Source organism: Oncorhynchus kisutch, linkage group LG26 (genome assembly GCF_002021735.2).
Source record: "Oncorhynchus kisutch isolate 150728-3 linkage group LG26, Okis_V2, whole genome shotgun sequence".
Classification (NCBI taxonomy): domain Eukaryota; kingdom Metazoa; phylum Chordata; class Actinopteri; order Salmoniformes; family Salmonidae; genus Oncorhynchus; species Oncorhynchus kisutch.
The window spans coordinates 23,155,736-23,177,612 of record NC_034199.2 but is presented as its reverse complement, the minus strand read 5'-3'; the positions used below and the strand labels follow the sequence as shown (position 1 = coordinate 23,177,612).

At 43.7% G+C, this 21,877-nt stretch overlaps 1 protein-coding gene across 2 annotated transcripts in view; it reads left to right on the top strand.

Moving 5' to 3' along the window:
* LOC109871016 (cystathionine beta-synthase) overlaps positions 1 to 20,669 on the top strand; it is a 30,619-nt gene extending 9,950 nt beyond the window's left edge. The window contains exons 2-14 of one of the 2 annotated variants that reach the window (XM_020461763.2): positions 2,358 to 2,738; positions 6,302 to 6,408; positions 8,300 to 8,434; positions 8,804 to 8,883; positions 8,970 to 9,174; positions 9,271 to 9,362; positions 11,205 to 11,330; positions 11,564 to 11,648; positions 12,258 to 12,363; positions 12,555 to 12,767; positions 12,919 to 13,027; positions 13,150 to 13,234; positions 18,235 to 20,669. In XM_020461763.2, the coding sequence (XP_020317352.1) occupies positions 2,365 to 2,738; positions 6,302 to 6,408; positions 8,300 to 8,434; positions 8,804 to 8,883; positions 8,970 to 9,174; positions 9,271 to 9,362; positions 11,205 to 11,330; positions 11,564 to 11,648; positions 12,258 to 12,363; positions 12,555 to 12,767; positions 12,919 to 13,027; positions 13,150 to 13,234; positions 18,235 to 18,395 (1,878 nt within the window). In that variant the 5' untranslated portion in view covers positions 2,358 to 2,364 and the 3' untranslated portion in view covers positions 18,396 to 20,669. The remainder of the gene's footprint in view (positions 1 to 2,357; positions 2,739 to 6,301; positions 6,409 to 8,299; positions 8,435 to 8,803; positions 8,884 to 8,969; positions 9,175 to 9,270; positions 9,363 to 11,204; positions 11,331 to 11,563; positions 11,649 to 12,257; positions 12,364 to 12,554; positions 12,768 to 12,918; positions 13,028 to 13,149; positions 13,235 to 18,234) is intronic. The other variant, XM_020461764.2, reaches the window with a different exon arrangement.
* Positions 20,670 to 21,877: the final 1,208 nt, after the last annotated feature.

Genomic DNA, 21,877 nt, shown 5'->3' with positions numbered 1-21,877 from the left:
TCAGAAATGCAAGAGCCTTAAAATGATACAATTGAGTTTTGCTTGTTTTATTGCTCTTGAATGTTAGTGCTGTTGAATACAGATGGCCAATCCAGCTGAGCATGAACATAATTTACAAATGAACCCTGGACAGAGCATTGTTTCCCACATTGGACCTTTGTTTGGTCAAAGTTGCTGTACATTTAGTCCATTTTGACCTGTTAGGCTTTCTACCTGCAATCCCTGAGTAGACTGCTATTTCAGAAGTACTTTGCTTGTCTGTTCAAGCCGTACAGAAAGGGAGAGTTGTCATTGTTATCCAATAGAGTAATCAGGATAAGTCGTGTGTGTCTGTGTATGCAGAGCTAGGCTAATCGGCCCTTTTAAAAGAGACCCAACGGCAGAGACCGAGGTTTCGTGCTTTATACTCTATTCTCTGCAGTGTGTAGCCTATATACAGTGCCTTGCGAAAGTATTCCGCCCCCTTGAACTTTGCGACCTTTTGCCACATTTCAGGCTTCAAACATAAAGATATAAAAGTGTATTTTTTTGTGAAGAATCAACAACAAGTGGGACACAATCATGAAGTGGAACGACATTTATTGGATATTTCAAACCTTTTTAACAAATCAAAAACTGAAAAATTGGGCGTGCAAAATTATTCAGCCCCTTTACTTTCAGTGCGGCAAACTCTCTCCAGAAGTTCAGTGAGGATCTCTGAATGATCCAATGTTGACCTAAATGACTAATGATGATAAATACAATCCACCTGTGTGTAATCAAGTCTCCGTATAAATGCACCTGCACTGTGATAGTCTCAGAGGTCCGTTAAAAGCGCAGAGAGCATCATGAAGAACAAGGAACACACCAGGCAGGTCCGAGATACTGTTGTGAAGAAGTTTAAAGCCGGATTTGAATACAAAAAGATTTCCCAAGCTTTAAACATCCCAAGGAGCACTGTGCAAGCGATAATATTGAAATGGAAGGAGTATCAGACCACTGCAAATCTACCAAGACCTGGCCGTCCCTCTAAACTTTCAGCTCATACAAGGAGAAGACTGATCAGAGATGCAGCCAAGAGGCCCATGATCACTCTGGATGAACTGCAGAGATCTACAGCTGAGGTGGGAGACTCTGTCCATAGGACAACAATCAGTCGTATATTGCACAAATCTGGCCTTTATGGAAGAGTGGCAAGAAGAAAGCCATTTCTTAAAGATATCCATAAAAGGTGTTGTTTAAAGTTTGCCACAAGCCACCTGGGAGACACACCAAACATGTGGAAGAAGGTGCTCTGGTCAGATGAAACCAAAATGGAACTTCTTGGCAACAATGCAAAACGTTATGTTTGGCGTAAAAGCAACACAGCTCATCACCCTGACCATACCATCCCCACTCTCAAACATGGTGGTGGCAGCATCATGGTTTGGGCCTGCTTTTCTTCAGCAGGGACAGGGAAGATGGTTAAAATTGATGGGAAGATGGATAGAGCCAAATACAGGACCATTCTGGAAGAAAACCTGATGGAGTCTGCAAAAGACCTGAGACTGGGACGGAGATTTGTCTTCCAACAAGACAATGATCCAAAACATAAAGCAAAATCTACAATGGAATGGTTCAAAAATAAACATATCCAGGTGTTAGAATGGCCAAGTCAAAGTCCAGACCTGAATCCAATCGAGAATCTGTGCAAAGAACTGAAAACTGCTGTTCACAAATGCTCTCCATCCAACCTCACTGAGCTCGAGCTGTTTTGCAAGGAGGAATGGGAAAAAATGTCAGTCTCTCGATGTGCAAAACTGATAGAGACATACCCCAAGCGACTTACAGCTGTAATCGCAGCAAAAGGTGGCGCTACAAAGTATTAACTTAAGGGGGCTGAATAATTTTGCACGCCCAATTTTTCAGTTTTTGATTTGTTAAAAAAGTTTGAAATATCCAATAAATGTCGTTCCACTTCATGATTGTGTCCCACTTGTTGTTGATTCTTCACAAAAAAATAAAGTTTTATATCTTTATGTTTGAAGCCTGAAATGTGGCAAAAGGTCGCAAAGTTCAAGGGGGCCGAATACTTTCGCAAGGCACTGTAGGTTGCCTGTGTGAAAGTCTGGGTAGGCCTGTTGGGGGAGCATTCTATTCTCCCTGGCAGTATTCACCTGGACATATCCTGGCTTGTCCTTGTTATGTAAGGACAGGAATGGTAATAATGTATAAATATACGGAATGTAACCATATTGGGTGTGTGTTATTTTTCATAGATCTGCATATTAGCTGAGAAGGGTAGTACATTTTACTACAATAATTTGATAATCCTTCAGTTACTCTTTGTCTCCTCTCTCTCTCTCTCTGTCCTCTCTCTCTCTCTCTCTCTCTCTCAGGTGAGTCATGTCGTCGGTTTTCTCCAGCACGGACTCTGTGGGCGCCGAGCCCTCCTTCTGCCCCAACGCAGCCAAGCTCAGCAACGCACAAGCCAACGAAGTGGTTGCCATTTTGAAAGGGGGGTCCAAGGTCAACGGAGAAGCCATGTTGAACGGCCACAAGCTCTCCATGAATGGATCGGCTCAAGTGAATGAGGACAGTGCTGGCTGTAAGGCCCAGAATGGGTCGGTCCATGTGAACGGGCATGAGGGGGAGAAAGATCTAGAGAAGGCAGCCGCAGGCGTGGAGGAGAGGCAGTGGATCCGTCCTGACTTGCCCAGCAAATGCACTTGGAAACTGGGCGGGTCTTCCGTAGAGTCCCCTCACTGCCACTCTGAACTGTGAGTCACATCTCCATAGCAGAACCAGAGTATTTACACATATTCTGCTGATCCTCCGTCCTCTTTGAACACCTACAGTCCATTCGGAAACTATTCAGAACAGTTGACTTTTTCCACATTTAGTTACGTTACAGCCTTGTTCTAAAATGGATAAAAACAAATGTTTTCCTCATCAATCTACACACAATACCCCATAAAGACAAAGCAAAAACTGTTTTTTAGAAATTGTATTCAAAATAAGAAACTGAAATATCGCATTTACATAAGGATTCAGACCATTTACTCAGTACTTTGTTGAAGCACCTTTGGCAGTGATTACAGGCTAAAATCTTCTTGGGTATGACGCTGCAAGCTTGGCACACCTGTATTTGGGGAGTTTCTCCTATTATTCTCTGCAGATCCTCTCAAACTCTGTCAGGTTGGATGGGGAGCGTCGTTGCACAGCTATTTTCAGGTCTCTCCAGAGATGTTCGATCGGGTTCAAGTCCAGGCTCTGGCTGAGCCACTCAAGGACATTCAGGGACTTGTGCAAAGCCACTCCTGTGTTGTCTTGGCTGCGTGCTTAGGGTCATTGTCCTGTTGAAAGGTGAACCTTCACCCCAGTCTGAGGTCCTGAGCACTCTGGAGCAGGTTTTCATCAACGATCTCTCTGTACTTTGCTCCGTTCATCTTTCTCTCGATCCTAACTAGTCTCCCAGGCTCTGCCACTGAAAACAATCCCCACAGCATGATACTGCCACCAGTATGCTTCACCATAGGGATGGTGCCAGGTTTCCTCATGACGTGATGCTTGGCATTCAGGCCAAAGAGTTCAACCTTGGTTTCATCAGACCAGAGAATCTTGTTTGTCATGGTCTGAGTCCTTTAGGTGCCTTTTGGCAAACTCCAAGCAGGCTGTCATGTGTCTTTTACTGAGGAGATGCTTATGTCTGGCCACTTTACCATAAAGGCCTGATTGGTGGAGTGCTGCGGAGATGGTTGTCCTTCTGGAAAGTTATCCCACCTCCACAGAGGAACTCTGGAGCTCTGTCAAAATGTGACAATTGGGTTCTTGGTCACCTCCCTGACCAAGGCCCTTTTCCCTCAATTGCTCAGTTTGACCGGGCGCCCAGCTCTAGGAAGAGTCTTGGTGGTTCCAAACTTCTTCATTTATGAATGATGGAGGTCACTGTGTTCTTGGGGACCTTCAATGCTGCAGAATTGTTTTGGTACCGTTTCCCAGATATCGGAGCACTACGGACAATTCCTTCGACCTCATGACTTGGTTTTTGCTCTGACATGCACTGTCAGCTATGGGACCTTATAGAAAGGTGTGCCTTTCTAAATCATGTCCATTAAATTGAATTTACCACAGGTGGACTCCAATCAAGTTGTAGAAACTTCTCAAGGATGATCAGTGGAAACAGGATGCACTTGAGCTCAATTTTGAGTCTCAGCAAAGGGTCTGAATATTTATGTAAATAACGTATGTGTTTTATATTTTTAATACATTTGCAAAAAATGTCTATAAACCTGTTTTTGCTTTGTCATTATGGGGTATTGTGTGTAGATTGATGAGGATTTCTATTTGATTTAATCAATTTTAGAATAAGGCTGTAACGTAACAAAATATGGAAAAAGTCAAGCGGTCTGAGTACTTTCTGAATGCACTGTATAGTTTACATAGTTCACTGACTCCACTAATTTCCCTTGTGTAGATAAGATATAGTCACCAGCTTGCTTCACTTGAAAGGGGAAAAAAGAACCAAGATAACCCAGCCCCATGTGCTTTTATGTCTCGTTTTGTTGAGCAACAACATTAAAAACAGGATGTTGTTTTGACTTGCAAGAATTTGATATATAGCCTGGCTCCATTTTCCTGCATAATGACACCTGAAATGGCCAGAGCCACAGAGAGGACCCAGGAGTGAGGAAGGGTTGGGCAAAAGATGGTTGGTGTTTCACCATGACATGGCAATTTTAGGATTGTTTCCAGCAACACTGAAGTGAGCTGGCATTTTGGCCTAGGGAAAAGGGTATGTGCGTGTGCATTTCTCTGGCACAGTCTGGCTGTTTGACACTGTAGTCTCTCCACTCAATAAATGTAAGTTGTTATATGTTGTTATATAAGGCATCAACAACTCAGTGCTGCCTGCCACATGCACAGGCGTGTTTGTCTCACTGACAAACAGAATCCATAGGCTATACAGTACCATGTTACAAAACTCTCTGTCCCAAAGATTTCATGATACAGAGGTTACCCTGTTACAAAAGTAGCCAAATTACATAAGTTTCCAAATTACAAAACTGTAACAACATTCAAGAAGATACACTACATGACCAAAAGTATGTGGACACCTGCTGGTCGAACATCTCATTCCAAAATCATGCCCATTAATATGGAGTTGGTCCCCCCTTTGGTGCTATAACAGCCTACACTCTTTTGGGAAGGTTTTCCACTAGATGTTGGGACATTGCTGCAGGGACTTGCTTCCATTCAGCCACAAGAACATTAGTGAGGTTGGGTACTGATGTAGGGCGATTAGGCCTGGCTCGCAGTCGGCGTTCCAATTCATCTCAAAGGTGTTCGATGGTGTTGAGGTCAGGGCTCTGTGCAGGCCAGTCAAGTTCTTCCACACCGATCTCGACAAAACATTTCTGTATGAACCTCGCTTTGTGCACGGGGGCATTGTCATGCTGAAACAGGAAAGGGCCTTCCCCAACTGTTGCCACTAAGTTAGAAGCACAGAATCGTCAAGAATATCATTGTATGCCGTAGCGTTAAGATTTCCTTTCACTAGAACTAAGTGGCCCGGACAATGAAAAACAGCCCCAGACTATTATTCCTCCTCCACCAAACTTTACAGTTGGCACTATGCATTCATGCAGGTAGCGTTTCTCCTGACATCCAACAAACCCAGATTCATCTGTCAGACTGCCAGATGGTGAAGCGTGATTCATCACTCCAGAGAACGCGTTTCCACTGCTCTAGAGTCCAATGGCGGCAATCTTTGTACCACTCCAACCGATGCTTGGCATTGCTCATGGTGATCTTAGGCTTGTGTGTGGCTGCTCGGCCATGGAAAACCATTTCATGAAGCTCCTGACGAGCAGTTCTTGTGCTGACGTTAGTGGTCCTGTTCTGTGAGCTCGTGTGGCTTACCACTTTGCCGTTGTTGCTCCCAGACGTTTCGTCTTCGAAATAACAGCACTTACAGTTGACCGGGGCAGCTCTAGCACACCAGAAGTTTGACGAACTAACTTGTTGGAAAGGTGGCATCCTATGACGTTGCCACGTTGAAAGTCACTGAGCTCTTTAGTAAGGCCATTCTACTGCCAGTGTTTGTCGATGGAGATTGCATGGCAGAGTGCTCAATTTTGAAATAGCCGAATACACTAATTTGAAGTGGTGTCCACATACCTTTTTTTATATAGTGTACTTTGGATCAAATATACCCATGTTTACAGAGCATTTGACAAATACAATTTGATTTGTTTTTGTTGCCTTGTTTCCTTGTCTATTTGGGAATGATCCATGTTTTCTCTGTGTATATTAACGTCTCCATCCCATACCCGCCTCTCAGGACTGAAGCTCCCAGCATTCTACCCAACATCCTCGGGAAGATCGGAGACACACCTCTGGTCCGCATGAACAAGATCCCCAAAGCCTTCGGCCTTAAGTGTGAACTCTGTGAGTATTTACACATACACACACAGTCATGTTATGACACACACAGTCAACCTTGAAGGCATGACACACAGTCAACACACACAGCACGGCACCCACTAAGCATATTGACACTAGCCAGAAGACAACCAGATAAAGGCAATGTCTGTATTTGCACTTCCTTGTTTGTGTCAACATGATGGAAATACAGTAACTTATCAGGCTGTGTCATTTTTAACTCACATTTTCTGTCTCCCCCCCCCCCCAAAACAAAACTGTGCGAGTGTGTTTGATTTACACATTGTGGGCGATCAGCTGTCTTCAAGAGAGCAGTTATATGTTTTAAAGCATAAATCCAGTAGTAGAGGACATGATAAAGAGGGAGGGATGGAGAGAGAGGAAGGAGCGAGGGTTAGGAGGGATGGAGAGAGAGGAAGGAGCGAGGGTTAGGAGGGATGGAGAGAGAGGAAGGAGCGAGGGTTAGGAGGGATGGAGAGAGAGGAAGGAGCGAGGGTTAGGAGGGATGGAGAGAGAGGAAGGAGCGAGGGTTAGGAGGGATGGAGAGAGAGGAAGGAGCGAGGGTTAGGAGGAATGGAGAGAGAGGAAGGAGCGAGGGTTAGGAGGGATGGAGAGAGGGAGAAGGAGATGGAGAAAGAAATAAAGACAGAGGGATAAAATAGAAGTGAGGGAGAATTAAATAATTGACCAAAGAAGAGTGCAAGAGCGAGGTAGAGGAGGCTCTCTAGACTCCTCCTGTAGTACAGTTTAGCTGTGAACCCTTTGTTATACTGTCATCACTTCAAAGTAAACGTAAGGGTATCACATAGCCTCCTTTCCTGACATTACAGTCCACTAGGCTTCACTGTATGATGGTAGAGGTCTTGTCTGACGTAGGTTAGTCCACTCTGGGTGGAGGGGGGTATGGTCACCTGAAAGACCCTCTGCTGTGTGGAATAGGTGACCTTAGGGCCACTGTAGCAAGGTGGGGTGGGAGTGGCGGCAGGAGAGGGGCAAGGTCTTGTATCAGGTGCCACTAGGCAGGATTGTGACAGTCACAAGGAGGTCGATTCTGAGGGAAATGTTCCCGTCATTACATAGTAGCATCTGTTGTTCTTGTTAAAGACCAGTTATTCTGCCCGGCGACTAGCTCAGACAGACCCTTGTTTTTTCTCTGATTGATTGGTACAGTTGACCAATGACCGGTAAAGTACGATAATACTAGACTTAATAATAGTGCTGTTTTGTACCACCCTCCATGTCGGGGGGGTTTTGAGTTCACCGCATGTGAACCATGTCACGGTCCTCAGTCTAAATCTTTCCCCTCTCGCCAGTGAGTGTTTTTTATGGGCCTGATTGTTTAGAGTCCATCTCTGGTTGATTCACATGGCTTAGTGGGACAAAGAGGCCTGTTTCCATGGTACTTCCATGGATTTTCACGTGATTCAGATGTACTTTTTGACTGTCTATAGTGGATTTGGGGCAGTTTGGAATCTGTGCCAATCGGCTATTGTACTTGTGTACGTGTGAAAGGGAGAGTGGGTGTGGTATGTGTGCGGACCTTTGGACGACCCCCCCCCCCCCTCATTTTCCAAATTGGCTCATGGGGGCTCAGTCTCTTCCCATGATCCCCCCCCCCCCATGCCTGGGGCAACTTCTACTGTAATCCCTTGTGTTGTTGAGGGGCTTTATAGTTAACTTGTACATAGTGGGAAATCTAGTTTGAGTCTTTTCTGTGGTATTAAAATATCTTAAGTGTTTTCTAAATTGGTTTGTTTTGCCCATATGTTGTTACGCTTAAGTAAACGATAATATGAGCCAGCGCAGTACATATTCATAATTCAACATTTCCTCACACGTGTGTGTGTGTGTGTGTGTGTGTGTGTGTGTGTGTGTGTGTGTGTGTGTGTGTGTGTAGTGGCCAAGTGTGAGTTCTTTAATGCAGGGGGCAGTGTGAAGGACCGTATCAGTCTAAGGATGGTGGAGGATGCAGAGAGAAATGGGATCCTCAAACCAGGAGACACCATCATCGAGCCCACCTCTGGCAACACAGGTACGCATGAGAGAGAGAGACAGACCGACAAGGCCCTCTCTGTGGAACTGGCTATTTGACTCACAGCAGAAAGATTACACCCCAGTTAAAGGATTTTTTTGTGTGTTTTTTTTGTGTGAGTGTGCCTGTACAAGTGTGTGTACACGTGTGTGTGTGCGTTTAAAATGAGTTTTGCCTGTTGTCATCACTGAGACCTCCCAGCCTACCTTTGACATTAGGATCTACTGCAACCCTGTGTTGTGCAGTATGGTCTGTACTGCTGACATGACCTGCAGGTATTCACACCTGTATTTACACCTGTCCTCTCTCTCTCTCTCTCTCTCTCTCTCTCTCTCTCTCTCTCTCTCTCTCTCTCTCTTTGTGCTGCAGGTATTGGTCTGGCCCTGGCCTCTGCAGTTAAAGGCTATCGCTGCATCATCGTCATGCCTGAGAAGATGAGCATGGAGAAGGTGAGGCTGCTGTGTGTTGGTGTCTGTGTGTCCATGCGTAGGCATTTGTTATGTAATTAACTGTAATCTGGTCTTGTGTTCCTCAGGTGGATGTGCTTAGAGCCTTGGGGGCGGAGATCGTGCGTACCCCAACCACCGCCCGCTTTGATTCGCCGGAATCCCACGTGGGCGTGGCCTGGCGTCTGAAGAATGAGATTCCCAACTCTCATATCCTGGACCAGTACCGTAACCCTAGCAACCCCCTGGCCCACTACGACACCACTGCCGAAGAGATCCTGGAGCAGTGTGATGGTATGTGTGTGTGCGATAGAGAAATTGAGTGAAGAATACCCTTTTCGTACTACTGTGCTGATAGACAAAACTTTCTGCGCCACTCTGCTCTTGCAGGTAAGGTGGACATGTTGGTGGCAGGAGCTGGCACCGGTGGCACCATCACTGGCATCGCCCGCAAGCTGAAGGAGAGATGCCCCAACATCAAGGTGGTGCACTGAGTCACAAACACAATGCCCAAGATCTATAAGAAGGCAATCTGACTTGCATGTTATTGCCCTGCCTTGTGTTCTGTGTCTTGGAGAGACAATTCCAAATGAATTTAGCTGAACGTTTAAGGCAACAACGTCAATTTAAGATCCACAGGGTATTTCAGCCACACCCGTTGCTGACAGGTGTATAAAATCGAGCACACAGCCATGTAATCTCCATAGATAAACATTGGCAGTAGAATGGCCTTACTGAAGAGCTCAGTGACTTTCAACGTAGCACTGTCATAGGATGCCACCTTTCCAACAAGTCAGTTCGTCAAATTTCTGGCCTGCTAGAGCAGCCCCGGTCAACTGTAAGTGCTGTTATTGTGAAGGCAAAACATCTAGGAGCATCAACGGCTCTGTCACGCGGGACTAGGTGTGTGTGCAGGAATCAGACGCATAGAGAGAGTAACAGAGTAAAGTGCTTTACTACTGCACACCAAACTGATAAGCCCAATACAATACAGGGCGCAGGACACTATACCAGACAACCCCAAAATCACAGGGTGTCCAGTATAGAAAATAAAATACACCACGACCTAATATGAACACACGTAACAAAAGACAATCCCGCACAAAACAAGGGCGGGTCAAACTACTACATATAGGGAAGCTAATTAAACCAAAATACACACAGGTGAAACTAATAAGACAAAACCAACAGACAAACGAAAAAGGGATCGGTAGCGGCTAGTAGGACGGTGACGACGACCGCTGAGCACCGCCCGAACTGGCAGGGGAGCCAACTTCAGCGGAAATCGTGACAGGCTCAGCCGTGAAGTGGTAAGCCACACAATTCACAGAACAGGACCACTAACGGCCGCACAAGAACTGTTCGTCAGTAGCTTAATGAAATGGTTTTCCATGGCAGAGCAGCCTCACACAAGCCTAAGATCACCATGTGCAATTCCAAGCATCGGCTGGAGTGATGAATCATGCTACACCATCTGGCAGTCTGACAGACGAATCTGGGTTTGACAGATGCCAGGAGATCGCTACCTGCCCCAATGCCCCAAAGCTGTAAAGTTTAGTGGAGGAGGAATAATGGTCTGAGGCTATTTTTCATGGTTCATGCTAGGCCCCTAAAGCTACAGCATACAATAACATTCTAGATGATTCTGTGCTTCCAACTTTGTGGCAACAGTTTGCGGACGCCTTTTCCAGTTTCAGCATGACAATGCCCCTTTGCACAAAGCGAGGTCCATACAGAAATTTTATGTCGAGATCAGTGTGGAAGAACTTGACTGGCCTGCACAGAGCCCTGACCTCAACCCCAACAATCATCTTTGGCATTAATTGGAACATGGAACTAATCGCCCAACATCAGTGCCTGACCTCACTAATACTCTTCTGGCTGAATGGAAGCAAGTCCCTGCAACATTGTCCCAACATCTAGTGGAAAGGCTTCCCAGAAGAGTGGAGGCTGTTATAGCAGCAAAGGGGGATCCAACTCCATATTAATGGGCATCATTTTGGAATGAGATGTTCGACAAGCAGGTGTCCACATACTTCTGGTCATGTAGTGTAACTTATTGAGCTAAGCCATGAAGTTGGATCCTAAAAGAATATTAATCCTGCCACTGATAAATAAAGCCATAACATGTAAAGATCAAACAGTTGCCTCACTTGCCTTTGCGTTACCTTTGTGTGTGATGTATTTATTACCATGTTATTTTGGCCCATTGATGTAATGGTTAGTTAACATTGTTGTTCTGTGTTGTGTAGATCGTGGGTGTGGACCCTGAAGGTTCTATACTGGCTAATGGTTAGTTAACATTGTTGTTATGTGTTGTGTAGATCGTGGGTGTGGACCCTGAGGGTTCTATACTGGCTGAGCCAGAGGAGCTGAACAAAACAGATAAGACCCAGTACGAGGTGGAGGGCATTGGATACGACTTCATCCCTACTGTACTAGACAGATCTGTGAGTGTGTGACAGTGACCTCCTGAGATGAGCTGTGTGTGAAACTGTGGTAGTGCTGGGTTTACTATTCTGGATACAGTAAGATCTACAATAATATACAGTATGACAGCTCAAACTCAAGTGTGTACAAATTGTGGAAGGTAAATGACTCATCATCTATACATACTGTATGTTGTATCTATGTATGTTGAGTGCTATGGTAGAATGCATATGAATGTTTCTCTCTTTTGCAGGTAGTTGACAGGTGGTATAAGTCCAATGACGATGAGTCTTTTGCCATGTCACGCATGCTGATCAGGGAGGAGGGGCTTCTCTGCGGTAGGTTGATGTCACACACAATGACTGGTGCTCCCAAAAATCATAATTCTCTAATAGTGTGTGTCTCTGTGTAGTACTGTATGGTCTAGCTCTCTCTCTCTCTCTCTCTCTCTCTCTCTCTCTCTCTGTGTCTCTCTCTCTCTCTGTGTCTCTCTCTCTCTCTCTGTGTCTCTCTCTCTCTCTCTCTGTGTCTCTCTCTCTCTCTCTCTCTCTCTCTCTCTGTGTCTCTCTCTCTCTCTCTCTCTCTCTCTCTCTCTCTCTCTCTCTCTCTCTCTCTCTCTCTGTGTCTCTCTCTCTCTCTCTGTGTCTCTCTCTCTCTCTCTGTGTCTCTCTCTCTCTCTGTGTCTCTCTCTCTCTCTGTGTCTCTCTCTCTCTCTGTGTCTCTCTCTGTCTCTGTCTCTCTCTCTCTGTCTCTGTCTCTCTCTCTCTCTCTCTGTGTCTCTCTCTCTCTGTGTCTCTCTCTCTCTCTCTCTCTCTCTCTCTCTCTCTCTCTCTCTCTCTCTCTCTCTCTCTCTCTCTCTCTGTCTCTCTGTCTGTCTGTCTGTCTGTCTGTCTGTCTGTCTGTCTGTCTGTCTGTCTGTCTGTCTGTCTGTCTGTCTGTAAGTGTAGGAGGTAGTTCAGGTACGGCCATGGCTGCAGCAGTTAGAATGGCCACAGAGCTGAAGGAGGGCCAGCGCTGTGTCGTCATCCTGCCTGACTCCATCCGCAACTACATGTAAGCAACTAGAGAGGGAGAGAAGAGGGGGATGAGTGGAAGAGGGAGGTTGAGGGGAAAAGGATAATGTGGGGTAGTTAAGTTTGGGGAGAAGGAGAATTGCTAAAGTTTTTTATGGGGTACCAGGGATTTAACTTTAGTAGGACCAATTCTAACCCAGTTCTAACCCAGTTCTAACCCCTACCCCCCAGGTCTAAGTTCCTGAGTGATAACTGGATGTGTGATAAGGGCTTCCTAACCCCAGAAGACCTGATGGTGTCCAAACCCTGGTGGTGGAACCTGAGTCTGCAGGGTCTGAACCTATTTTCCCCCCTCACTGTGCTGCCTTCAGTCAACATCAAGAAGACCATCAAGATCCTCAAGGAGAAGGCCTTCGACCAGGCACCCGTCGTTGACGAGTCCGGGTACCATTTTACCTGGTTACCCTAGTTACCTGGTTGCCATAGAGGCCATGTGCCAAATGTTGACAAAACATTAGTATTGTTATTGACAAAACATTGATTAGTATTCAGTTGTCATAATAATAATGACCATATCCTCTTTATCTTTGTGTAGCGTGATCCTAGGGATGGTTACCCTGGGCAATATGTTGTCTTCAGTACTGGCTGGGAAGGTCAAGGCCTCTGACCCTGTCGCCAAGGTGCTTTACAAACAATTCAAACAGGTCAGTCACCTCACCTATATGCTATTATACTTCGACTCAACCGTAACCTCCTAAACAAATAGCTTTCAAACAAAAAGGTCATCATTGAGTAGGGTTTCCTAATTGTCATGTGTCGTCCTCAGGTGCGGCTGACAGATAACCTGGGTAAGCTGTCCCGTATCCTGGAGACAGATCACTTTGCCCTGGTGGTGCATGAGCAGATCCAATGTAAGTTTACCCCTCCTTCCTCTCTTTATCAACCTTCATCTTCCCATCTTTCTGACTTCCTGTTTCTCACTCTCACTTCCTCTTATCACACTCCTACTCTTCTTGTATTGCTTCATCCTATTTTTCCTCTCGCTCCTTTAAAAGAAATCTTCTCACCAATGCCATCTTTTTCTTCCCTCCTTTTATAGCCCCCACTTTGCTCCTTCTGTCCTTTTTCTACCACCGCTAGTTACCTCTGTCAGACAGTAGAGACGAACAGTCTTAGAAACACCTGAGGTGCGTTCAGTTCGCCTGAACATTTGCTACGTTACGGAACGGTTTGTACTGAACGACAAATTTCCCTAAACCGCTCTTTTACGTTCTTGAACAGACTTTGAGGAATGTTTGCCCCCGTTTGGTGGGTGTGGCGAGGTGAGGCTTGAAGCAATGAGTGACGTATTTAAAGGGCAGTGGCCAGCGTTCCCCAACCCACAACCCTCCCCGTTTTTCAATTGGTTGTTAAGTACAGCACCGTGTCTGTTCAATTGAACGTTCCAGAACGTAAAAACGCACTGAATACAGCCCTGCTCTCTTCTGTTGAAGGTGACCAGCCCCTCTCCCAGCCAGAGGCAACATGGCGGTTGTTTTCCCTCGCTGGTGTTTTTCCCATGTTTCTCTATCAATCGGATTCGCTTGCTCTAAGGCCCTGTTGCATCAGCTTTGTTTCCTGGCAGTGTTGTGGTCTACTAGGTAAACAAGGTGTGTGTTGGTTGTCAAAGTCCACCGGTGGTGTTTTGGTGACTGTGTGCCTGGAGGTGCCTGGCCACCAGTAGATGGTGATGCAATAATCAGACTGTTGTGTAAGGACAGACGAGGGGACTTTGCTTAATAGGTCATGCTATTTTTGTCAACCCACCACCACACCTTCATCAGAAAACAAAGAACTTTCAACATTTATTTAGTTTATACTCATTGGTAGACCGCAACTTCTCCAGTGTTAAAACAGCAGTATTCAATATATCACTTGGCCAGTGTCTATATGGGTCCACACTTTGAGAGTTAAATTAACACTGTGCTTAGTGCTGACACTGTTACACTTTTTCAGTGTTAGGGAATTAACACTGTCAGTGTTATTCAATAACACCTTATAAAGTATTTTTAACACTAGGAAGTGTATATAGTTTGCACCAATGGTGTTATGCAATAACCCATCATATTGTATTTTTTACCATTACACCAAGAGGCCTGTGTCTCTAAATATTTACAAGTCATTATTGCGACATGCTCTTATGTAAGCATTTACAGTACAAAGACATCAGAACTGGCAGCAGACGTGCTCAAACTTGAATCAACATAACTGGAGACCACTTCCACTCTTGGGTGGCCAAAAATTATTACACTTTTTCTCAATTGCTAAAACACAATTTCTGAAACCTTGCTCCATTTCCCGAAAACATTAAACCTCATCTTCAAGCACTATTTACATAACCTCTGACTCCTCTTGCAAAATGAAACATTCGCCTCAAAACAGTTTTACCTGTGTTCAAAATCAAACACTGCTCTCAAATCATAAACAAAGTGATCAAAATGATACACACTCTCAAGCAGTCAGTAAACAATACACCGAAAAATAGAAAACACAAGGATGTTCAAAACATACAATTCTCAGGGTAGTACATTTTTTATCTAAAAAAATATTCAGATTTTTCCGTCATTGTCTTTTGATGAACGAAAACATGTTCTATCATAGTAGCTCAAAATTGATCAGAAATTACTACTCTGCTTTGCTCTTTGCAATTTTGTTTTTTGTTCTTCCTCCTCCTTGTACCCCTATTTTTACAGGAATGTACCCTGCATCTCACAAACTTGTCCTTTGTCTCTGTGATACTGTAATTCTTGATCTTTGTTGATATGAACCTGCAACCAGTCAAAATCTATTGAGCAGTCAGTACTGTTAATAAATGGAAAGCACAATGTTCAGGGTCATACAATTTGTCCATTGTACAGTATACTGCCTACAATGCACTGTACTACAGTATACAATACTAAAAGTGACAAATGAAAGGAGTAAATGTGATCAATGTGCTTCTTCTTGTCTTTGGGCTGGGTCAGAGCACTTCGTCGACATCACAAGCAATATTGTCCCTCCTGAGGCAACGGGGGAAGAAGCCTCTTGTGTGCCGTATCCAGCCTTGACATGATTCCTCACCTATATCACCACAGGCTAAATCCATGTCTTGCAGCAGATTTACTCTGGTGTAGGGTTGTCTATCATACACTTTCCATCTCCAAGAGGAGAAAAACTCCTCAGGAAAGGCGAGTATGGAGGGAGGTATAAGTTGATAAACTGACCATTGATGTTAAACCATTCCCTTACCTGAGCAGCTCGGTGGAAACTGACAGTCTCACACTATCACATAGGTGGGAATGGGATTCTCATTTAGCTCTTGACCCTGCTGCTCTTGAACCTGCTGCTCAAATGAAATATCTCTTAGATTGGCAATAAATCTTAGAAGGTGCTGAGTGTTGTATGGCCAGATTGTAACATGGTGATGTAGAACACCATGGTTGCTGATAGCAGCACAGATTGTGACATTGCCACCTCGTTGACCAGGGACTTCAACAATGGCCCGCTGTCCAATCATGTTTCGGCCTCTCCTTCTCCTCTTTGTTAGATTGAAGCCTGCTTCATCGACAAAGATTAACTCATGGGGTCTGTCCAAGGATTCCAAGTCAAATATTGTCTGTGTAGAAATACAATATACTGTATATAGGATTTTGTAAGTCGTACAGAGACAGTGCTATACTGTAGAGTACAATTAGGCTTCTGATTCAAATACATTGTATGTACTGAAGAGTAATGTCATTCACATAGTATGTGTTAGTACTGTAGACAATCTGGATTACAGTAAATGTTTCTGAATGTACACTTACTTGCACATACTGAGCTCGCAGTTCTTTCACCCTTGGTGAGTTGCGCTCAAAAGGTACTCTGTATACGTGTTTCATTCCCATCCTGTTACGATGGAGGACACGGTCAATTGTGGAAATGCTCACACTGTCGATTCCCTGGAAGTGTGTGTTGTCTTGTATCACTCGTTCCTGGATTTCTCTGAGTTGTATTGCATTATCTTGAAGGACCATGCCAACTATAACAGCCTCTTGCTCCTGAGTGAATATAGCTGTCCTTCCACCTGCATGTGGCAGCCTTGCAATTCTACAAAAAGTAGTTGTGCAGTTCCAAAACATATTCATGCAGTACAATACATACAGTGATTAACTTCACACATGTCTATTGAAACAGCTGCATATAGTGTAGTACAGTAAATTTTCAATTACAAAAATACAGTAGTATACTGTACCTGTTCTCTTCTCTGAATGTCCTTACTATGGTGGACACAGAAAATCGGCTCAAATTGGGTTGCACTCTAAGTCCTGCTTCCCTCATTGTCAGTCCATGGATAAGAACATGGTCTATAACTTGCTCGAATTTCATCAGATATTTCCACTCTTTGTCTTCCTCTTTAATTTCCCTCCTCGCATACGCACTCTTCCTCTCACATTGTTTCTTCTATCCATTCTCAGACTTTCTCCTTCCCACCTTCAACAACCTGTTTGCTCTCTGAACTGGCTTATATTGGTTGTGTCGCATCATTTGAAACAGGTTAAATCAATGTTGAGTGGTTGTGTTCAAGCAATGACATGTGTTCTCTATTTGTATTTGATTGTTGCCACTTGTGTTTACCAGTATGGATGACATGTGCATTAGAGTGCAGAATGTGTTTTGAGAATGAGAATGTGTTTAGAGTTTTGCTGAAAAGTCTAAGTGAGATCTGCAAATTGTGTTTTACCATGTGAAATGGTTTAAGGTATTGACAACAGACTGCATAATTAGCTAAATGAGTCCAGGCAACTGAGAACTTTGTTCAGCCAATGGGTTTTAGTGTTTTAGCAATTGAGAAAAACTGTAATTGAAAGCCACGGCCCCACTAAGCCACACACCCAACATAATTTCCCAGTGTGCTTTGCCTTTTCGAGTGAATTGTAGAGTTACCACCCATGACTGAATTTGTTAATGACAGATACATGGTTGTCGAATTAATTCATTTTTCAGTCCTGTGGACTACACCAAGTGAGCTCCTACTGTAGGCTAATGTTATCATTACAATGAAACTCTTTATGACAATATGTTACATATATCATAAGGCCTTACCTTCATGGACCTGTTTGATTTAGTCACATTATGCTGGCTTGCAAAATTATATGTAATTCTTATTGGGATCCAGCCAGAGTTCAGACATCTAACAGTTAGAATTTGTATTCACCTGCAGCCTTGTATTTATAATGACTGTCAGAGTTAGGAACATTGATAAAGGAAACTACCTAAACCATTTGAAACTGGAACAACCATTTCAGTAACAGGTGCAATAAATCTAACTGATTGGATTAGTTTAGAAAAATGTATTTTATTTATCTTTGTGTAGCATAAGATTAATCAATCATTCAGTCAATGTACTGTACATAGCAAAAACACAGATTTAAAAAACAATCTTTAAAAAAATCTAGCTGCAGTAGAGCATGCTGGGAAATGTTGGGTATGGTTTTGATGGGAATGTTTTATTCTCAACAGAGTAAAATGGACACACTCAACACTGGTTATTTATTTAACTGAATCAACACTAGAAATGTTACAATGGAAACTCTCGTTGGGACCTAACTCTAACCCTGTCTCTCGAAAACAGGAAGCTAGTTACATAACTTCTTGTAAACCGATTGGTTTGATTTGGCGTAATTGCCAACTATTGCATCCTTGGATAAAGAGCTTGGGAAGTTAGTTTCCAACTTCCTTTGTGGAAAACATTCCCATCTACCAAATCTTGAACTTGGAGAAGTAATTTAACATAATTGATGTGGTTCTACTGCTCTTAATTCACCTTTCATCACAAACCTTTGTCACAGTCTGTTATCTCAATAGTACTAATAACCATCTCTCTTCCCTCTCTCTTTCTCTCTCTGTTAAGACATGGAGGATGGCTCGCCCTGTCTTAGACAGATGGTATTCGGGGTGGTGACCGCCATTGACATGCTTAATTACATCACCACGCGCGAGCGGCAGGGAAGCACACGCGAGCGCACGCTGTCAGAGTGCTCAATAACGTCAGAGTGCTCGCTGACCGACTAGCTGTTACCACTTCCTGTTTCCTGTGGAGAGGAGGAAGTGACCGCCCTCCTGACACCCTCTAAGTAACGACGATGAAGATGATGTAGAAATTTAGAAGTGGTGGGGGTTGTGGTTTAGTCTTAAAATAAGTCAATATTAATTTACTCCCCTTTTGACTACATTGATTTTGTTATTTGTCTGTGATGATAATAATTATTCACTGTAGCTTATACTGCGATTGAAGCAGCTTAGCTGGTTTCAGATACATGGTTTTCCTCTAACTTTAAGGTATGGAAATTGCATGTAACAAACAGTGTGCAACTAGACTGCCTTGCCTCTTCATTATCGAAAGTCTTTTACTTTTCTTATCTACTTCAAAATAATAGTGTTCCTCTGACTTGTCATTTTATTGCAGAGGATACTGAAACATTACAATATCCTCGCTAGACTAACAACTCAGTACATTTCAATCTTTCAGTTAAATAGTCATCATATAGCTACCATTTTGTATTGCATTGAGATTTGTATATAACTGATATGCGAATGTGAGCTTCATCTTAAGACTTAAAAGCACATTATAGATTTTTGCTGCTTCTTTGATACCAATGAAGTTACATTGCCATCTAGTGGCAGCTAAAGACAGGGCATGGGCCAAAAAATGGCTATTTGGGTTGCTCAGTGTGAAATGGTTACCAAGAAGAAGCGTTACGTTGACAACATTCAAAGAGATAGGATGTCGGTGAAGAGTACCTGTCTTTTTGTTTGAAGGCTTTGGTAAAGTAACCAAGGTCGCAGGGTAGGTCCGGTTAAGGATAGGAGCGTTCGGCACACAACCAAACTACAACCCAAACAGTATGACTTGTGTTGGGTCATTTTTTTCTTGTATTGAAACAAGATGTATTGAATAAGTCTGTATTGAATAGTTTGTTGGCTGAGCGTGCACAGTGCAGCTCTTTTATACAGGCCTGTCTGTCTGGGTTAGGTTGTTTACGCCAAGGCTTGGGTTGTTTGAACTTTGTACCATTTGTCTGTACTTGTTGACTTCATGTACAATCATTCATGTGTAATGTTATGTATGACCATGGACCCAGAGCTGTTATGATCTATTTACTTTAGCAGGGGTGTATTTGTATGTATATATGTCTTAAGTGTTCTTAAGACAGATGCTGCAGTATTTGCGTGAGGTGATGCAGTTATGGAGGTGATATTTGAACTACATTCCTGTCTCTTTATTTCCACCCTGGCTCTGGTTTCAGTTGTTCATTTCATATTTCTCTTTATTTTTACACCATTTTTGTGGTGTCAGTACAGTGGGGAGAACAAGTATTTGATACACTGCCGATTTTGCAGGATTTCCAACTTACAAAGCATGTAGAGGTCTGTAATTTTTATCATAGGTACACTTCAACTGTGAGAGACGAAATCTAAATCAGCCCAGAACTACACGGCAGGACCTGGTCAATGACCTGAAGAGAGCTGTGACCACAGTCTCAAAGAAAACCATTAGTAACACACTACGCCGTCATGGATTAAAATCCTGTAGCGCACGCAAGGTCCCCCTGCTCAAGCCAGCGCATGTCCAGGCCCGTCTGAAGTTTGCCAATGACCATCTGGATGATCCAGAGGAGGAATGGGAGAAGGTCATGTGGTCTGATGAGACAAAAATAGAGCTTTTTGGTCTAAACTCCACTCGCCGTGTTTGGAGGAAGAAGAAGGATGAGTACAACCCCAAGAGCACCATCCCAACCATGAAGCATGGAGGTGAAAACATCATTCTTTGGGGATGCTTTTCTGCAAAGGGGACAGGACGACTGCACCGTATTGAGGGGAGGGATGGATGGGGCCATGTATCGTGAGATCTTGGCCAACAACCTCCTTCCCTCAGTAAGAGCATTGAAGATGGGTCGTGGCTGGGTCTTCCAGCATGACAATGACCCGAAACACACAGCCACTAAGGACTGGCTCGGTAAGAAGCATCTCAAGGTCCTGGAGTGGCCTAGCCAGTCTCCAGACCTGAACCCAATAGAAAATCTTTGGAGGGAGCTGAATGTCCGTATTGCCCAGCGACAGCCACATGCAAAAAAAATGCAAATTAATTACTTAAAAATCATACAATATGATTTTCTATGATTTTTGTTTTAGATTCCGTCTCTCACAGTTGAAGTGTACCTATGATAAAAATTACATGCTTTGTAAGTAGGAAACACTGCTGATTTTGCAGGTTATCAAATACTTGTTCTCCCCACTGTATATTATTACTTGCTTCCAATAAAGGCTTGTTCTTTTTCTCTTGAACATTTTTATTTTATTTAACCTTCATTTAACTAGGCAAGTCAGTTAAGAACAAGTTCTTGTTTACAATGACGACTAACCAAAAGGCCTCCTTTCAGGACGAGGGCCTGAAAAAAAAAATCTAAAATACATTATACATATAGGACAATACACACATCACAACAAGAGAGACCTAAGACAACAACATAGCAAGGCAGCAACACATGATAAGACACCATGGTAGCAACACAACATGGTAGCAGCATAAAACATGGTACAAACATTATTGGGCAGACAACAGCATAAAGGGCAAGAAGGTAGAGACAACAACACATCACACTAAGCAGCCACAACTGTCACTAAGAGTGTCCATGATTGAGTCGTTGAATGAAGAGATTGAGATAAAACTGTCCAGTTTGAGTGTTTGTTGCAGCTTGTTCCAGTCGCTAGCTGCAGCGAACTGAAAAGAGGAGCGACCCAGGGATATGTGTGCTTTGGGGACCTTTAACAGAATGTGACTGGCAGAACGGGTGTTGTATGTGGAGGATGAGGGCTGCAGTAGATATCTCAGATTGGGGGGAGTGAGGCCTAAGAGGGTTTTATAAATAAGCATCAACTAGGGGGTGGTGTATGTGCGCACGTGGGTGTACATGTTTTCCTGTTTATCACCGTTTTACATGTGGGTAAGAGGTGTGGATGCATGTGTTATGGTCTTATTGCTCAATGCTTCAATTAAAGACAATTACAGTGGAAGATTGTGCACATTCAGTACACATTTTCCCCATAAGGGGGCAGTGCTAGCCTATGGTGCCTAGTTGGAACAAAATCCTGAGTACCTGCAGCACTCCAGAAACAGGGTTGCTTACCCTTATGGACAAGGTATGACAGCAACACATTCTTTGGTTTAGTTTCCCTGGCACTGTTTCCAAATCCCATTCAAGTCATGGGACCGATATTAGCATTTAATCAAACGTACTGCTATTTTACACAATTTGCCATGAGGCTGAGAGAAAATGTTGCTATTTTAAAGCAAATTTCCTGCAAATTATGACACAATTTACCATGAGGCAGAGAGGAAAAATTGCAGTTTTATACAGTGATTTCAGAAAGTATTCAGACCCTTTACTCAGTACTTTGTTGAAGCACCTTTGGCAGCGATTACAGCCTTGAGTATTCTTGGGTATGACACTACAAGCTTGGCACACCTATATTGGGAGTTTTTCCCATTCTTC